This window comes from Heliangelus exortis, chromosome 5, assembly GCF_036169615.1.
Source record: "Heliangelus exortis chromosome 5, bHelExo1.hap1, whole genome shotgun sequence".
Lineage (NCBI taxonomy): Eukaryota > Metazoa > Chordata > Aves > Apodiformes > Trochilidae > Heliangelus > Heliangelus exortis.
In genome coordinates this window covers 2779156-2795363 of record NC_092426.1, presented here as the reverse complement: position 1 = coordinate 2795363, position 16208 = coordinate 2779156, and the positions used below count along the sequence as shown (strand labels likewise).

The 16208-nt window shown below is 54.4% G+C and overlaps 1 protein-coding gene across 5 annotated transcripts in view; it reads left to right on the top strand.

The window, feature by feature from the left end:
* TXNDC16 (thioredoxin domain containing 16) overlaps positions 1 to 15962 on the top strand; it is a 57833-nt gene extending 41871 nt beyond the window's left edge. For 3 of the 5 annotated variants that reach the window (XM_071745158.1, XM_071745156.1, XM_071745157.1), the window contains 4 exons: positions 1425 to 1563; positions 2159 to 2319; positions 4091 to 4281; positions 5641 to 7829. In XM_071745158.1, the coding sequence (XP_071601259.1) occupies positions 1425 to 1563; positions 2159 to 2319; positions 4091 to 4281; positions 5641 to 5924 (775 nt within the window). In that variant the 3' untranslated portion in view covers positions 5925 to 7829. Of the gene's footprint in view, positions 1 to 1424; positions 1564 to 2158; positions 2320 to 4090; positions 4282 to 5640; positions 7830 to 7849; positions 7932 to 15488 lie in introns of those variants that run through there. The other 2 variants (XR_011726145.1, XM_071745159.1) reach the window with 2 other exon arrangements.
* The last annotated feature ends 246 nt before the right edge of the window (positions 15963 to 16208 follow it).

Genomic DNA, 16208 nt, shown 5'->3' with positions numbered 1-16208 from the left:
CCCCATACCTGGCAGTGTCTCAGCCCAGGTTGGATGGGGCTTGGAGCAACCTGGGCTGGTGGGAGGTGTCCCTGACCATGGCAGGGAACAGGGTTGGAATTAGAGGAGCTTTAAGGTTCCTCCCAACCCAAACTGTTAAGTTAAAAAGCCCTGAATTTAAACATTTTCTAAGGTTTTATCATTGTTAGTTGGTTGCAAATACAGGTTAAATTGAAAGCCAAAAGAGAGGAAAGGTAAGAACCTCCCTAATAGATCAGAAGATTCCCAGCCAGGACCAGAAGTGCAAAGCTCAACTTCCTTGAGTGGTGCAGCTCAGAAATCTGGGCAAATTGCTTTTGAGAAAGGAATCAAAGGCTTTCCAGCTCCTCACCCCAGATGTCCTTACTCCTCCCTTGCTTCCCCAGCAATTCTGGTGGCACAGCCTTTGAAAAATAAAACTCCTGACAGCTCCAAAATCACTCTCCAGGCAGCTGACTTCCTCCATCCCCCCCTTCTTCTGGGCACTGACTTCTGGAGCCTTCAGGGCTCAAGTTCCTCAAACTTCCAGAAAATTGCTTTCCCCTCTCAGTGTACTCTCTGCCCTTTCGTTGCTCTGACTTCTCCTCTTTGGCTCTTCCCACCTTCTCAGCTTTTCTTTAAATAGCCTTGAACCCTCTTAACCAGAAGTAGTTTGGGGAACAGAGGAGGAGTTGGTTTTTCCATGTGTTCCTGCTGTGTGGGTGATGCTCTGCTGTGGGGCTGGACTTCCCTCTGTTCTCACCAAGCCAAAAATCAGTTTATCAAGCCAAAAATCAGAGCTTTATCTGGTGTGGGTTGGTGTCCCTCAGATGGAGTCAAAGACTTTCTGTTTGCCTTGGCAAAAAGGGGAAAGCATTGGGTGGGAACCACCCACCCTGAGCTGGGAAAATGAAAGAGAAATATCAGCAAATAGTTTAGCTGGTGCTAGTCTGGGGTTTCCCTATTATTTAGCTTTTTGCAGCAGAAAGTGTTGCTTGGGTTTAGTGCCTGGTACAAGGTGGGTGAGCACTTGGCTTCCAAAGGGGACAAGGGGACAAGTCAGCCCCGTCTCTCCCCATCAAATCAGGACCATGCAGGAGCTGGAGAGGGGATGACAGGGGAGGTGACCCTTTCCTCCCACAGGTTCCTGTGCTTCTGACAGCAGCTTCTCCCTCCTTTCCATCCCTTTTCCCCTTGGAGCTGCCAGCTCAGGTGTGTGCTACATCCCCAGCCTGTCCTTGTCACCCTCTCCACTTCCAGGGAAGTTTGGAAGCTCCATCCCTGGCAGTGTTGAAGGGCAGGATGGATGGGGCTTTGAGCACCCTGATCTAGTGGGAGGTGTCCCTGCCCACTCAGGGGGTTTGGGACTGGATGATCATGAAGGTCCTTTCCAACTGTAACCACTCTGTGATTCCATGATTTTTCAGATCCCGTAAATACTCCGTGTCTCCCCCAGCCCTCCTCCTTGCCAGGAGCAGAGGTGGGAGTGTGGAAGGCATCACTTTGTCCAAACAGAGCACAAGGGACATGGTGCAGATGATCAGATATGAACTGCTGGATCTTTTTGTAAGTTTCAAAAAAAAAAAAAAAATTGTCCTTTTTTTTTTTTTTTTTTTTTTGTCCTTTTTGGTCGTTTGCGGAAGGGCTGGTGGCAGTGGGGAGCTGTGCAAGGTAAAAGGGTTTGCTCATTACTTCCATCACACTGAGTTACATCTGTTTGGAAATTTTATGGCTTGGATCAGAGGGTCTGGAGAGGAATCTGCTCTTTGCTGTGTGGTCTCCTGGGAGGAAACCCTGGGACTTGGTGGCTTGGCTTGTGCTCGTGGCCAAAGACCCACTGCTGGGTGACTTGGCTTTGGCAGGGGATGCTCCCTGCTTCTTGCTCCTGCCTTTCAGGGACAGGTTGTAGCCAGAAAACATGGAGCTGGGATGAGTTGGCCTTGCTTCTGCTTTCTTTGCTCCCAGCCATCATCTCAGAGCACACAGACCTTCAGTCACATCTCCTGATGGGCACCTCCAATGTTCACCAAGATCCCAGCACCCAGACTTCTTTTCCAGCTGCTTGTGGAGCCTCCAGCCTTGCTTTAAGGACAGAAAGTCTTAATTTTGTCCTCTTCTCTCCTTTCCTTAAATCCCAACTCCTTGCTTTGATGTCTTGCAGCCAGAAATCACCGTGCAGAATCTGCCCAGCTACTTGCAGCTCAGAAAACCTTTCCTCATCTTCTTCAGTGATGGTGACATTGGGCAAGTGGAAAGCAAGGAAATGCTGAACCTGGCAAAAAAAAAAACCCAGCAAGCATTTGTGGCTTGCTGGTTGAACTTGTAAGTGTGTAAAAACCTCTTTCCTTTTTTCTGTTTGCTCATTCTTGACATCTCAGGGCAAGAAAACCCCAGTCTGCAATGACTGAAGGCACCATCTAGCTGGTAATGTGATTATTTGGGCTGAAGTCATCCTGAGCTGGGAGGTCAAGCCATTTAGCAATCATTCAGTCTCTCTTGTGAGCAGCTGCAAAACTGCACTCCCAAGTAAAATTAGTAAGTGCTTAATTGGTTGCAAAAAGAATTTTCAGTAGAGTAAAATGTTCTCTGAGATGTTGCATGGGAGCTTGCCCCTAGCTCTGGTGTTCTTTGTATTTACGTAGGAGAAAAAAGTAAATTTGCCTTCCTGGAGTGTCTTAGGGTGATTTTTTCCCTTTTACTGATTATTGACTGGGAGGAATAAAGTTTTCAGAAGAAGGGACAGCCAGAAAAAAGCCCCGTGAGCCTTAAAAATATTAATCCAGGAGCTAAGAAATAGAAAGATGTAGGAGAGGGGATTTTTTCTTTTTTTTTTCCAATCCTCCCCGGCCTAGCTGGCCTTTCCAATTTTTAGCTTCTTGTTTGTTTTGCCCCAGCCCAGAGCCACCTCAGTGTCTTAATCACAACTTGCTTTGAAGTCTGGGAAGTGCCTGGCAGTGTGGGCTGAAGTTTTTAGCTAAGGGGGAAGGCACATGTTTGCAAAGAGAGGAGGACAATTTGTTTGCCAGTAATGCACCAGACATGAGAGCCCCTGGAACTTCCCCACCTACACGTCTGCCTTTGCTTTCCCTTCCTCAGAAAGGAGGAGCTGGGCTTTGGCAGAGCAAAAAGGACATTGCCACAACAACAGGAAAAAAACAAAAAAAAAAAAAAAAGGTCTTGTAGTGAGAGGATGAGCGGTTTTAAGCTACAAGAGGGTGGATTCAGAGTAGATAAAAGGGAGAAATGTTTTACACTGAGGGTGGGGAAACCCTGGCCCAGGTTGCCCAGAGTTAGGTGATGCCCCATCCCTGGGAATATTCCAGGTCAGGTTGGATGTGGCTCTGAGCAACCTGAGCTGGTTGGAGATGTCCCTGCTCACTGCAGGGATGACCTTTAAACCCCCCCTTCCCACCCAGACTAATCTGTGATTCTCTAAAAATGGCTTTTGGCTGGGTAAGGGTAGCCTTGATACAGAAAGGAGATTCCATGGCCATGGCAAGAGCCAGCTCAGCCCTCAAGCAGCCTGAAAATGGTGCTGGAGGGACACAGCATCTCCATGGGATTGCTGTCCCTCTGTCCCAGTGTCCTCTGCCTCTCTCAGTGTCACTTGGGGGAGTTCCTATCCAGCTCCTCAGGCTGTGGGGAAGCACTCAGCACCTCTCCAGGGGTTGGATCTCCTGAGCACAACTCCCTGATCAGCTCCTGCCTTTCCATTCCCTGCAGATTGGCTGCAGCCAGAGGGTGGTGGCAGCAGCTGGGCTGGAGGGAGCTGGTGGCTCTCCTGCAAACAGGGGCTGTCCTGCTCCTGTTTCACCTTTTCTTTAAAATTGATGGTGGGGAACATTTCAGAACCTCCTCCAGAGTTTTCCCCTCCTCAAGGATTTCTTTCCACATCTAATCCCTTGACCATTCCCTCACCACCAGATCTTCCACGGCTCACTTAAAGAAATGAGGTTATAAAAAGTGGGTGGTGAGCTTCTCCAGGTGTCCTGTAGGCAAGCCTGGATGTGGTGTGAGGGCTTGGATACTTTCTCAGTCCTTTTGTGCTGCCAAACCACCAAGGAATAAATGGAATTTCCTCTTCTCCCCTCAGGAAGAAGACTCCAGTGGGACGCGGGGTCCTGAAGCTCTACTTTGCCACCGTGCCTTCTCTGCCCCTTCTTGTCTGGGTCAACCTTCATGCTGGGGGTCAGGTATTCAGGTTCCCATCAGAGCAGTCCCTGACTGAAATGAACATCTTGTCTTGGGTGGAGAAGGTAAAAGCAGGACTGGAGATTCCCAGCAGTAAGTGGCCAGACAGTGGTAACGTTCCTAAGCTGGCGCTCGGAGCTCCGGGCTGTTTATGGGAAGATGCTACATGCCATAAATTGTCTGCCCTGGAATTTAATGATGGAAAAAGTAGCTATGCTTGTTAAGAGTTGGAGAAGTACAAATAGTCCAGGCAGGAGACAGTACCCACACTAACAAGTTGTTGTTTTGGGGCTGTTTAATGTTCAAAAACCAAGCGTGAAGGGTTGGGAATCGCCATCTCTGCCCCAAACCTGGCTCTGCTCCCCAGTTGCTGTGAAACAGAGTTTCTGAAACACAGCTTGCTAATAAAAAAAAAAATCTCCTGCCTCCTGGTTGTCAGCATTAAAAAATTGCTGCTCTTTAGGTGCCTACCAATGTTGGGGTTTTTTTGGATGGGAGAGGATAAGGAAGCTGGTGCTTTGCTGTGGTCTTTAGGACATAAAGGGTTGGTTGGTACCATGAAGCTTCTCACTGGGTTGGGCTTTGATCAGCCCAGTGAAGCTTTGGAGGAAGGTTATAGAATTGTTCCCTGGATGCTACAGAGATCTTGGGAATTCATAGAATCATGGAATGGTTTGTGTTGGGAGGGACCTTAAAGATCATTTGGTTTCAACCCCCCTGTATGGGCAGGGACGCCTCCCATGAGATCAGAATTTCTGGCTGCCAGCCTGCCCCAGGGTTCAGAAAGGCCATGAGATGACTCCACTTCACCTTTGCCAGTTTTCAAATGAGCACTTCAAAGCCAACATTTCCAAAAACAGGGTGGAGAGGATGTGTAGGCACCATTTCTGAGCCACTAATCACTGGGAGAACCCCATGAGCCAACCATCCCCCCACACACCTCTTCCCATCCCCACTGCTAATGGAGGTCTCTAGGTGGGGACCTCAGGAATCACAGAATGTTGAGGCTTGGAAGGGACCTTGAAAGATCATCCAGTCCAAGCCCCCTGCCAGAGCAGGATCACCCAGAACACATCCAGATGGGGGCTGAATGTCTCCAGAGAAGGAGATTCCATATCCTCACTGCCAGCCTCCTCCAGTATTCCCCCATCCTCACAGTGCAAAAGCTTTTCCTTCTGTTTCTGCAGAACCTCCTACACCTCAGCTTGCACCCATTGCCCCTTGTCCCATCACTGGACACCCCTGAGAAGAGTCTGGGGGGTGTGATGGTGGCTGAGCAGCTCACTGCCTGGCCAAGGGCTGGGCCACCACCACAACCTCCTCCTCCCTCAGTTCTGCATTCCCTGGGAAGGCAAAAAAAGAGCCATAATTCCATCGAAAGGGAAATGGCCATGGAATGGGGCTGCATAATAAATAATAGTTTATTAACCTGGGGCTGTGTTTGCTTCTCAGGGACCTTGTCAGAGGAAGACTGGAAACCACCTCTCCCTGCTTACGACTTCCTCCAGATGATGGAGATGACCATGCCCGAGCTCCCCCTTCGTGTGTCCCAGCACCCCAAGGAGATGCCAGCTCAGCACCCACCCCAAAGCCCAGGAGGGGACACTGCCATCCAGGAGGAACCATTCCAGGAGATCAAGGCAGAGAAAGTGGGATCTCCTGGGAGGGACCTGCGGGGCACAGCCCCGAGGCTGGCAGCAAGGGAGAAGCAGGGGAAGAGACACAGTGAGCTGTGAGAGCTGGGGGCTGAAAGATGCAGGACAGTGCCCCAAAAAAACCCTCTTTCCCAGCCCTCAGTGAAGCCTTTGCACCAAAGAGAGGAGTGCTTTCAGCTCAGAATTACTGAGGAAGGGATTCAAAGAGGCCCAAAGGCTCAGTCTGAGCTCCCTGCTGCAATGTGTGGGGTGTTCTGCAGTGGTTGTGGTTTCTGGTGCTAGAAATGTGTCCCTACACCCCACACCTTGTCCTTCCTGGCTGCTCTTGGGGTTGCATTTCACAGCAAGATCTGCAAGAAGGGTGCTGCAAGGGAGCTCAGCTCCCCCTGAAGCTGGGGGAGAGACAGAGGCCCCAGACAGTCTTTGGAAGCAGTGGAATCAGCACAGCCCTGCTCTGTAGTTTCTGTGTGTCTCATCCAGATACTTTGGTTGCCCCTGAGCAGGTTGGGGTGAGTGATTTCAGGATAAAAAGCACATTTCTTGCTGCAAGTGACTGCATCACTGCTCTCACACTGTGCATGCCCCCCAGCTCCAGGGCTGCTTGGACTGGCACCCACCTGTGTTTACACCTGACTTGTGAATTGAATTTGTGAGCATCTTCTTTTTTTTTTTTTTTTTTTGGGGGGGGGAGTTTATTACAAAAGCTCAGCTCATCACATCAGCCCACAAAGAGCTGGGCTAAAAATCTGCCAGCAAATCCCCAGGGCAGGCAGGTTGGGAGATGGCTTTGCTCAGTGTTGACATTTTCTTGGTCCCAAGCCCAGGGGTTTATTTGTAGCCTCAATTTTTCTTGCCTCTTGGTGACAGCAGTGAGGTTGGTGCCTTCTGAGCTGGGAGGGAGGTCTGCAAAGAGATGAGGAAATGAGGGGAGGGAGGTGAAGGGCAAGGCAGGGATGGGGATGGAGCCTTTTGGGGTAGGGTGGAGTTGCTTCACCTGTCTCTAGGTAGGGAGATGCAGGACCTGGGGAAGTGGCTGTCCAGCCTCTGCCCATCTCCTGGGGACAACAAAAGTCTGACATTCCTTGCTGGAGGACCTCAGCCTGCCAGCCAGCATGGGGGGTGGGTTCTGTGTGTATAGGGGGAGCTTGGGAATCCCAATCATTCCAGGATGATCTTCCCACCCTCTTCATTAAACATCTGCTCCCTTCCACAGAACTGCTGAGGTGCTCTGGGAGGGTCAGATCCTCCTCCTTATGGCCCTGGAGTTATTGGGGAGGGGGAAAATTGATGGTGAGGAGCTGCTGTGAGCATTGTGAAGTCTCAATTTCTCAGCCTGAGAGCAGCCCATCTGGTTTGGGAGAATTTTGAAATGCCCAGAAATAGACCATTAATCCTGGGCTCTCCTTGAAGCCTTTAATTGAAACAGGCCATTTTTGGCCTTAAAGACAGGCTTTGAGCCAAAAAGTGTGCATTTTGTGTACTAAACTCTCACATGCAGATGGGAGCCTGCCAGGCAGCCCCGTGATCCCCAGGGAAGGGGGAGAACAGATCCCAAATTCCTCTGCTGGAGGTCTTCAGGCTGCTGGGCTCCACAAGCTGGACATCAGGTGTTTCCCAGCAGAGAATCAAGGAATCCTCATGGTTGGAAAAGCCCTTCATCCCACCCAACCATCAGTCCTACACCACCTTAACCACTAAATCATCTCCCAGAGTGCCACTTCTACCCTGTTTTTTGTGAACACCCCAAGGGATGGCAACTCCACCACCTCCCTGGGCAACCTGTTCCAATGTTTCACCACTCTTTTTGTGAAGAAATTTTCCCTAATATTTAACCCAACCTTCCCCTGGTGCAACTTGGGCCAGTTTGATGTGTCCCTGACGATGCCACAGCTGCTGTTAGGGCATCACTGTCCTGGTTCAGTGCAGGTGAGGTGTGAAATTTGGGCTCATTGTTGATGTTTTCAATAAATTCTAACTCAAGTGCAATCAATCTGCATCTGCCTCAGGGTGGTGGCCCAGGATGGGGGAGCTGGGATGGATTCATTCCCCCAGGAACACTCTGCAGCTGAAGGAGCCACGGAATGTCAGGTGGGAAGGGCCCCCAAGGCCCATCTGCTCCAACCCTTCTCAGATTCTTGTTTCTCTGAGATGTCTCAGCACCCCCTGGAGCTGAGACTTCAAACTTTCCAGAGTGGGGGAATCCCCCCCTTCCCCTGGGAGACCATTCAGCAGGTTTGAGCAGCATTCCCACACCCCTGCTCATCCCCCCATCCTTTTTCCCCTCGCACAGCAGAGGATGGGGACAGCACTTTGTCACTAGAGGTCAGTGCCACATCTCAGTTCCCTCTCCCAGAGATCCCTCCCTCTCCCAGTGCTGCTCACTGGAGGTTGGAACATTGCCACCAAAAGCCAGGGAGGGAGATGTCCCATCCCTGGAAACATTCCAAGTCAGCTTGGATAGGATTCCCTGGTTGGAGATGTCCCTGCTCACTGCAGGGGGTTGGATTTTAAAGGTCCATTCCAACCCCAACCATTTTGTGCTCCTAAGCCATGGAGGGTTAGGAATGGGGGTCCTGAAATGGGGACCTGAAGGGACACTGGTGGCCAAGGGGATGTTTGCTTCTGGGGAGGGATAGGGACCTCCTGCTCCTGCCCCACATCAACAGCAGGATCCAGCACCTTGGGTATGGTTTGAGGTGCCAGGAGCCCTCAGCACATCCCTAGAGATGGCAGAGCAGGGACTCTACAGTCACCTGGGCAAAGGACAGGCTTGTTCCTGTGCCCCCACTGCTGGCATCATGGGTGGGCAGCTGTGTTTGCTGGAGCTGCTGAGTGGGGATGGAGCTCTAGATGCTGGATCACATCAGGGTTGAGGCTTTGAGTTGGTTTTGAGTTGGTTTTTGTTTTTTTTTTAATGTAAAATGAGTTGGCTGCTGCTTTGTGGAGCACCAGCAGGCACGTGGGAAACCCAGTGAGGCAGAGATGGGGCAGGACGTGGATGGGCAGGGAGAAAAAGGGATTTGGGGGACACTTTGTGGTCTGAGTCCCCCAGCACTGCAGGAACCACTGGTGTTTGTCCCAAAAATGAGCAGAGGCTGGGTGGAGAATGGGGTGAGAGCAGCCCTGAGGAGAAGGATTTGGGGGTGTTGGGTGAGGAGAAGCTCAACAGGAGCTGCAGCCCAGAAACCCCCCCTGTCCTGGGCTGCATCCCCAGCAGTGAGGCCACCAGGGACAGGGAGGGGATTGTCCCCCTCTGCTCTGCTCTGCTGAGACCCCCCCTGCAGTGCTGGGTCCAGTTCTGGGGTCCCCAAGGCCAGAAGGAGCTGGAGGTGTTGGAGTGAGTCCAGAGGAGGCCCTGGAGCTGCTGGGAGGGCTGGAGCAGCTCTGCTCTGGAGCCAGGCTGAGAGAGTTGGGGGTGTTGAGGCTGGAGAAGAGAAGCTGCAATGGGGAGACCTTAGAGCACCTTCCAGTGCCTGAAGGGGCTCCAGGAAAGCTGGGGAGGGACTGGGGACAAGGGCAGGGAGGGATGGGATCAGGGGCACTTCTTTTGATGGCACTTCCTTCCAGTGATTCACCAAAGGGAGATGTTTCCTTCTACTTCGTGTGCTCTGGGGGTGTTTAAATGTCAGTGGCTGGTAAACTGATGATACACAAAAGGGAGGATGATGTGGTTTTCCTGGAGAGCAAAATAATTTCATTTATTTGCCTGAACCAACAGGAAATGCTCCCTGGGCTGGGGTCTGGTTGGCCTCTTGCCATCCTCCAGGAGCTCTGCAGAGCCCTTCATCATCAGCTGGGAGGGAGGAAGGTTTGCAGCAGCAGCCTGAGGGAACATTCAGGGTTCAGACTGTGTTTTCCATGGTTAAGGAGCTTTTGGAGCAAGTGTGACATCAGGAAGCAGTCCTGGTGGATTTCCCAGTTTTTCAGCCCTTGTCAGCAAAATGAGGACAGTGAAAAACGAATCCTGAAGGTGAGTTTCCCAAATTGGATGGGCTGGACCACTGATGGAGAAAAGGAGGGAGGCTCCATGGAGACCTCACCATGACCTTCCAGTATCTGAGGGGCTACAGGGAGGCTGGAGAGGGACTGTGTGCAAGGGCCTGGAGGGATAGGATGAGGGAAAATGGGTTTAAATTAGAGAAAAATAGATTTAGATTGGATGTTAGGAACAAGTTGTGTCCCATGAGGGCAGTGGCACAATGGCCCAGGGTGCCCAGGGAGGGGGTTGAGGTCTCATCCCTGGAGATATTCAAGGTGAGGCTTGAGGAGGCTCTGAGCAACCTGATCTAGGTGAGGGTGTCCCTGATACTGCAGGGGGGTTGGGCTGGGGGACCTGCAGAGGGCCCTGACAACCCCAATTATTCTCAGTCTAAGGTGAATTTCCCAAGCCAGATGCTCTCAGCCCACCCTGGACACCCCCAGCCCATCCAGGCTCTGCTCCAGCTCTGCCACAGGGATCCAGCTGCAGGATGAGGAAAGAGAAGTCTGGAGCAGGAAGGAGACAGGAGAGGACATTATCCCTGGAAAGGGAGATGCTGCAAGGCAGGAGTGGGGACAGGGGAATCTGCAGCACCAGGGATTCCTGCCAGGGTGTGAAGCAGGACATGGATCTGTCAACCCCTGTGTCCCATGGGGCTCTGAGTGCCTGCTGGGGACAGGGCATCTGGCAGGGCAGGGGTCCAGGCACCTCATCCCACCCCATCCCACCCCATCCCATCCCATCCCATCCCATCCCATCCCATCCCATCCCACCTCATCCCACCCCACCCCACCCCACCCCACCCCACCCCACCCCATCCCATCCCACCCCACCCCACCCATTCCATCCCATTCCATCCCATTCCATCCCATCCCATCCCATCCCATCCCATCCCATCCCATCCCATCCCACCCATCCCATCCCATCCCATCCCATCCCATCCCACCCCACCCCACCCATCCCACCCCACCCCACCCATCCCATCCCACCCCACCCCACCCATTCCATCCCATCCCATCCCATCCCATCCCATCCCATCCCATCCCATCCCATCCCATCCCATCCCACCCATCCCATCCCATCCCATCCCATCCCATCCCATCCCACCCCACCCCACCCATCCCATCCCATCCCACCCCATCCCATCCCATCCCATCCCATCCCACCCCACCCCACCCATTCCATCCCATCCCATCCCATCCCATCCCACCCGTCCCATCCCATCCCATCCCACCCCACCCATCCCACCCCACCCATCCCATCCCATCCCACCCCACCCATCTCACCCCACCCATCCCATCCCATCCCATCCCATCCCATCCCATCCCATCCCATCCCATCCCTGTTCAGCCTGGTAGGGATGTTTTCTCCACTGCCAGCTGGCAGGGCAGGTTCCTTCTGTGTGGCTTGGCTGTGATCCCTGCTGGGGGGCACCCTCCCACCTCTGGAACACCCTCCCATCCATGGGGCACCCTCCCACCTCTGGAACACCCTCCCATCCATGGGGGACCCTCCCATCCAGGGGCTGCTGCTGGCAGTGACAGAGTTGGGGCTGTTTTCCCAGAAGCTGATCTCCTGCTGAGGCTTCCTGGGCTGATGGACAACCAGACCCCAGCCCACCCTTGAGGGTACCCAGTTGTAACCCCCCTGGTCCCTGTGTCCTGTGATCCCCGTGTCCTTGGGATTTTCCCAAGGGGATAGGAGAAGGAGCTCCTGGCTCAGTGGTGCCTGGCGTGGTCATTGATGGGCAAGGGAGCCACCAACCCCAAAGCCCAAACCAAGGTCCCCTTGGTGCCTGGCTGGGTGGGACAGGGCTGGTGGGTGGCTGGAGCATGGGGGGGAGCAAGCTGGGAGGGATCTGGGGACAGACAGACAGACAGACAGACAGGCAGAGAGACAGGCAGGCAGAGAGACAGGCAGGCAGACAGACAGGCAGACAGACAGACAGGCAGACAGACAGACAGACAGGCAGACAGACAGACAGACAGGCAGGCAGACAGACAGGCAGACAGACAGGCAGGCAGACAGACAGACAGACAGGCAGACAGGCAGACAGACAGGCAGGCAGACAGACAGGCAGACAGACAGACAGGCAGACAGACAGGCAGGCAGACAGACAGGCAGACAGACAGGCAGACAGACAGACAGGCAGGCAGACAGACAGACAGACAGACAGGCAGACAGACAGACAGGCAGACAGACAGGCAGGCAGACAGACAGGCAGACAGACAGACAGGCAGGCAGACAGACAGGCAGACAGAGAGACAGACAGGCAGATAGACAGATAGACAGACAGACAGATAGAGAGGCAGACAAACAAACAGACAGATAGACAAACAGACAGATGTGGGCCTGGGGAGGGGATGGGGAGGGGCTGGTGCTGTATGGGCAGAGCTGAAGCCAGTGGGGATGCTGCCCTGGGGCAGGATGGAGCTGAGGTGTGAGGTGAGGGCTGGGTTCCCTCCTTCTGCAGGGTGGTTCTTCTGCCTGGCACTTCCATTGCTAAAAGTGCAGCACCCAGCCCTGTGCTGCCCACAGGAGCTTAGGAAGTGGTGAAGGGGCCTCCAGCCCTTCCCTTTCATGCTCAGCTCAAGGGCAGCTCTGGCTTCATCCTCCTGGAGCCAGGGGTTGGGATGGAGCCAGGATGAACAGCTCCACCCTAAACACCTTCTCTGTCTTCACTCCCCAACAGAGAGGTGCTTCACCCCCAGCATCTCCTTCTGGGACTACACACACAGCTACAGCATCCTGTCCCCAAGCCAGGGGGATGTGCATGTCCCCACAGGGACCTCAGCTCCTGCTGCTTTGGGTGACCCTGACCCCCTGTGGGTGAAGTTAAAGACCAGGCTGGAAGAAGAGCAAGTTCCATGGAATGCTGGATCCAGTCCTGAGCTCCCCAGTTCAAGAGAGACAGGGATGGACTGGAGAGAGGCCAAGGGAGAGCTCTGAGGATGCTGAAGGGACTTGAGCATCTCTGCTGGGGAGAAAGAGTGAGAGCCCTGGGGCTGTTCAGCCTGGAGAAGAGAAGGCTGAGAGGGGATCTCTGAATGTCCATCAATAGCTGAGGGGTGGGGGGCAAGAGGAAGGGGCCAATCTCTGCTCAGTGGTGCCCAGGAGTAGGACAAGGAATAATGGGGTGAAGGGAGAAGAGAGGAAGTTCCAGCTGAAGCTGAGGAGAAACTTCTCTGCTGGGAGGCTGAGGGAGCCCTGGCCCAGGCTGCCCAGAGAGGTTGTGGAGTCTCCTTCTCTGGAGCCTTTCCAACCCCCCCTGGATGTGTTCTGTGTGTCCTGCCCTGGGGGATCCTGCTGGGGCAGGGCTGGCACTGGAGCAGCTCCACAGCTCCCTCCCAAGCCCTGATGTTCTGGGATTCTGTGATCCCAGGACAGTCCCTTCACAGCATCCTCCCTCTTGCCTGGGAGAGCAGCAGCTCCCAGGGCTCTGTGGGGCTGGGGAGGTGGCAGGGATGGTAGTGGCAGAGAAGTTGGCAGGGGAGGTGGCAGGGATGGAGGCAGGGATTGAGGCAGGGAAAGTGGTGGCAGGAAAGATGGCAGGGAGGGTGGCAGGGGAGGTGACAGGAAAGGTGGTGGCAGGGAAGGTGGAAGGGGATGTGGCAGGTATGGTGGCAGGGAAGGTGGCAGGGATGGAGGCAGGGAAGATGGCAGGGGAGGTGACAGGAAAGGTGGTGGCAGGGATGGTGGTGGCAGGGAAGGTAGCAGGGAAAGTGGTGGCAGGGGAGGTGGCAGGGGAGGTGACAGGGATGGTGGCAGGGATGAAGGCAGGATTGGTGGCAGAGAAGGTGGCAGGGATGGTGGCAACGGAGGTGGCAGGGAAGGTAACACGGGAGGTGGTGGCAGGGAAGGTGGCAGGGGAGGTGACAGGGATGGTGGCAGGGATGGAGGCAGGGAAGATGGCAGGGGAGGTGACAGGGATGGTGGTGGCAGGGAAGGTGTCAGAGAAGGTGTCAGGTCCCTGGGTGCCACGTTGCTGTCCCCATTGTTCATTGTTCCCTCTTGGCTCAGCAGAGCTGTGAGAGGAGGGGAAGTGATAAGGGAGCAGAGGGCAGCTCTCAGGTCCCTGCCCTCCAGCAGACTGATTGTTTCCCCACTCACCCGACCTCTCCTTGGGTAAACTCAACACTTCACCTCCCTCCGAGTTTGCTTTGCTCTCCTGCACTCATCCAGCCCAGCACGGGGCCCTGGGGAAACAGCCCAGGACTATTAATAGCCCCTGAGGTTGCCAAATCCCTTCTGGATGTTGAAAGAGCTGCCACAACACGGTGATTCAACCCTTGGTGGTGACACTGGATCCTCAGTGGGATCCTGCTGGGAAGGCTCCAAGCTTTGCTCCAGCCCTGGAGGGTGATGCTGGATACTCCAGGGGGATGGGGAGGTGGGGAAGGGTCTTTGCTCCCTCTGCTGGGGATTTCTTGGCTGGTTTGCAACACAAATAGTTGTAACTCTCAACTTGGTGTTGTTCCTCCCTCTTGGGAGCTGCCCAAGCTCATGGGTGGCACCCACTCTGCCTATGGACCTAGAAAAAGAAAAAAAATGGGGCTCCTTGTGAGGAGAAAGCCATGGACCAGTGGCTTCTTGGACCCAGGGCTGAAGAAGGCTCAGAGATGAAAGCCAGGGTGTCCCTGGCTCCATGCAAGCTCAGGTCACCCCATAACAAGAGGAAGGAGGCCACCAGGATCCTGGCTGGGACCATCCCTGGTGTGGGCAGCAGGAGCAGGGCAGGGATCATCCCCCTGTGCTGGGCACTGGGGAGGCTGCACCTCAAATCCTGGGCTCAGTTCTGGGCCCCTGAGGACAAGAAGGAGATTGAGGGGCTGGAGTGTGTCCAGAGAAGGGAATGGAGCTGGGGAAGGGTCTGGAGCAGAAGTCTGCCCAGGAGCAGCTGAGGGAGCTGGGGGTGTTGATCCTGGAGCAGAGGAGGCTGAGGGGAGAGCTTCTGGCTCTCTGCAAGCCCCTGAGAGGAGGTTGGAGCCAGGGGGGGTCGGGCTCTGCTCCCAAGGAACAAGGGATGGGAGAAGAGGAAAGAGCCTCAAGTTGTGCCAGGGGAGGTTTAGGTTGGAGCTGGGGAAGAATTTCTCCCTGGAAAGGGTTGTCAGGGCCTGGCCCAGGCTGCCCAGGGCAGGGCTGGAGTCCCCATCATCCCTGGAGGGGTTTCAGAGCCCTGGAGATGTGGGGATGAGGGACATGGGGCAGGGGTGGCCTTGGCACTGCTGGGGTGAGGGTTGGACCTGATGATCTTAAAGGTTTTTCCCAACAATTCCATGATTCCATGATTCTGGGAAGCTGCTCCTGCTCCCTGCTGGGTCTGGGTGCCTGGGACCCCCTCCCAGGTGTTATGGGGAACACACCAGGGTTTGCTGGCTGTAGGCAAGGGGTAAGCAAACCTCCTGCCCCAGGCTCACAGCCCAGCCCTATTACCCTGGGAGGCTGCAGGATGCTGGGACACTCCTTTTCCCTGGAAATCCCTGACCATCTTTCCAGCTTCCCCTGGGTATCAAGGGTAAGATATATTTTTTTTTGGGACAGATGTGGTTTCCTACCCAAATCAAGATGGGAGTTTTTTTGTTCCTCCCAGCCTGGGAAATCCAGCTGGTGCCACTGCTCTCATCACCTTTTTTCTCATCTCTTGCTAATTGTTCTTTGCTCTCCAGGTCAAGGATCTGTCTCTGTCCTGTCCCACTCCAACACCCTTCCTATTGGGCTCCCTGGGATTTTCCACCCCACAGGGACCATCAGGCTGTGGTGGGATCTTGTGAAGATCCTGCAGAGCTGTGGGCTGACCAGGAGATGCCAGGAGCTCCTTGTCCCTCTGCATCCTGACCCTGCCAGGCCCTGGGATGTGGCAGCCTGAGCTGCAGCTGCAGCATCCGTGGACCCTTGTGAGGACAGAGATTCCCCCTGTGGGGACAGGGGACATGGGGACAGAGATGGCTCAAGGTACTGGAGGAAACAGCACCACTCCTGCAGGACTCAATAGGTTTCAGAGACTCATGGAATCCCAGACTGGTTTGGGTGGGGAAGGACCTTAAAAACCATCCAGTCCCTGTTCCCTGCCATGGTCAGGGACACCTCCCACCAGCCCAGGTTGCTCCAAGCCCCATCCAACCTGGGCTGAGACACTGCCAGGGATGGGGCAGCCACAGCTTCTCTGGGAAACCTGGCACAGGGGCTCAGCACCCTCACAACAAACTATTTCTTCCTCACCTCTCATCTCTCTTCCATCTGGAAACCCTTCCCCCTGATCCCATCCCTCCCTGCCCTTGTCCCCAGTCCCTCCCCAGCTTTCCTGGAGCCCCTTCAGGCACTGGAAGGTGCTCTAAGGTCTCCCCATTGCAGCTTCTCTTCTCCAGCCTCAACACCCCCAACTCTCT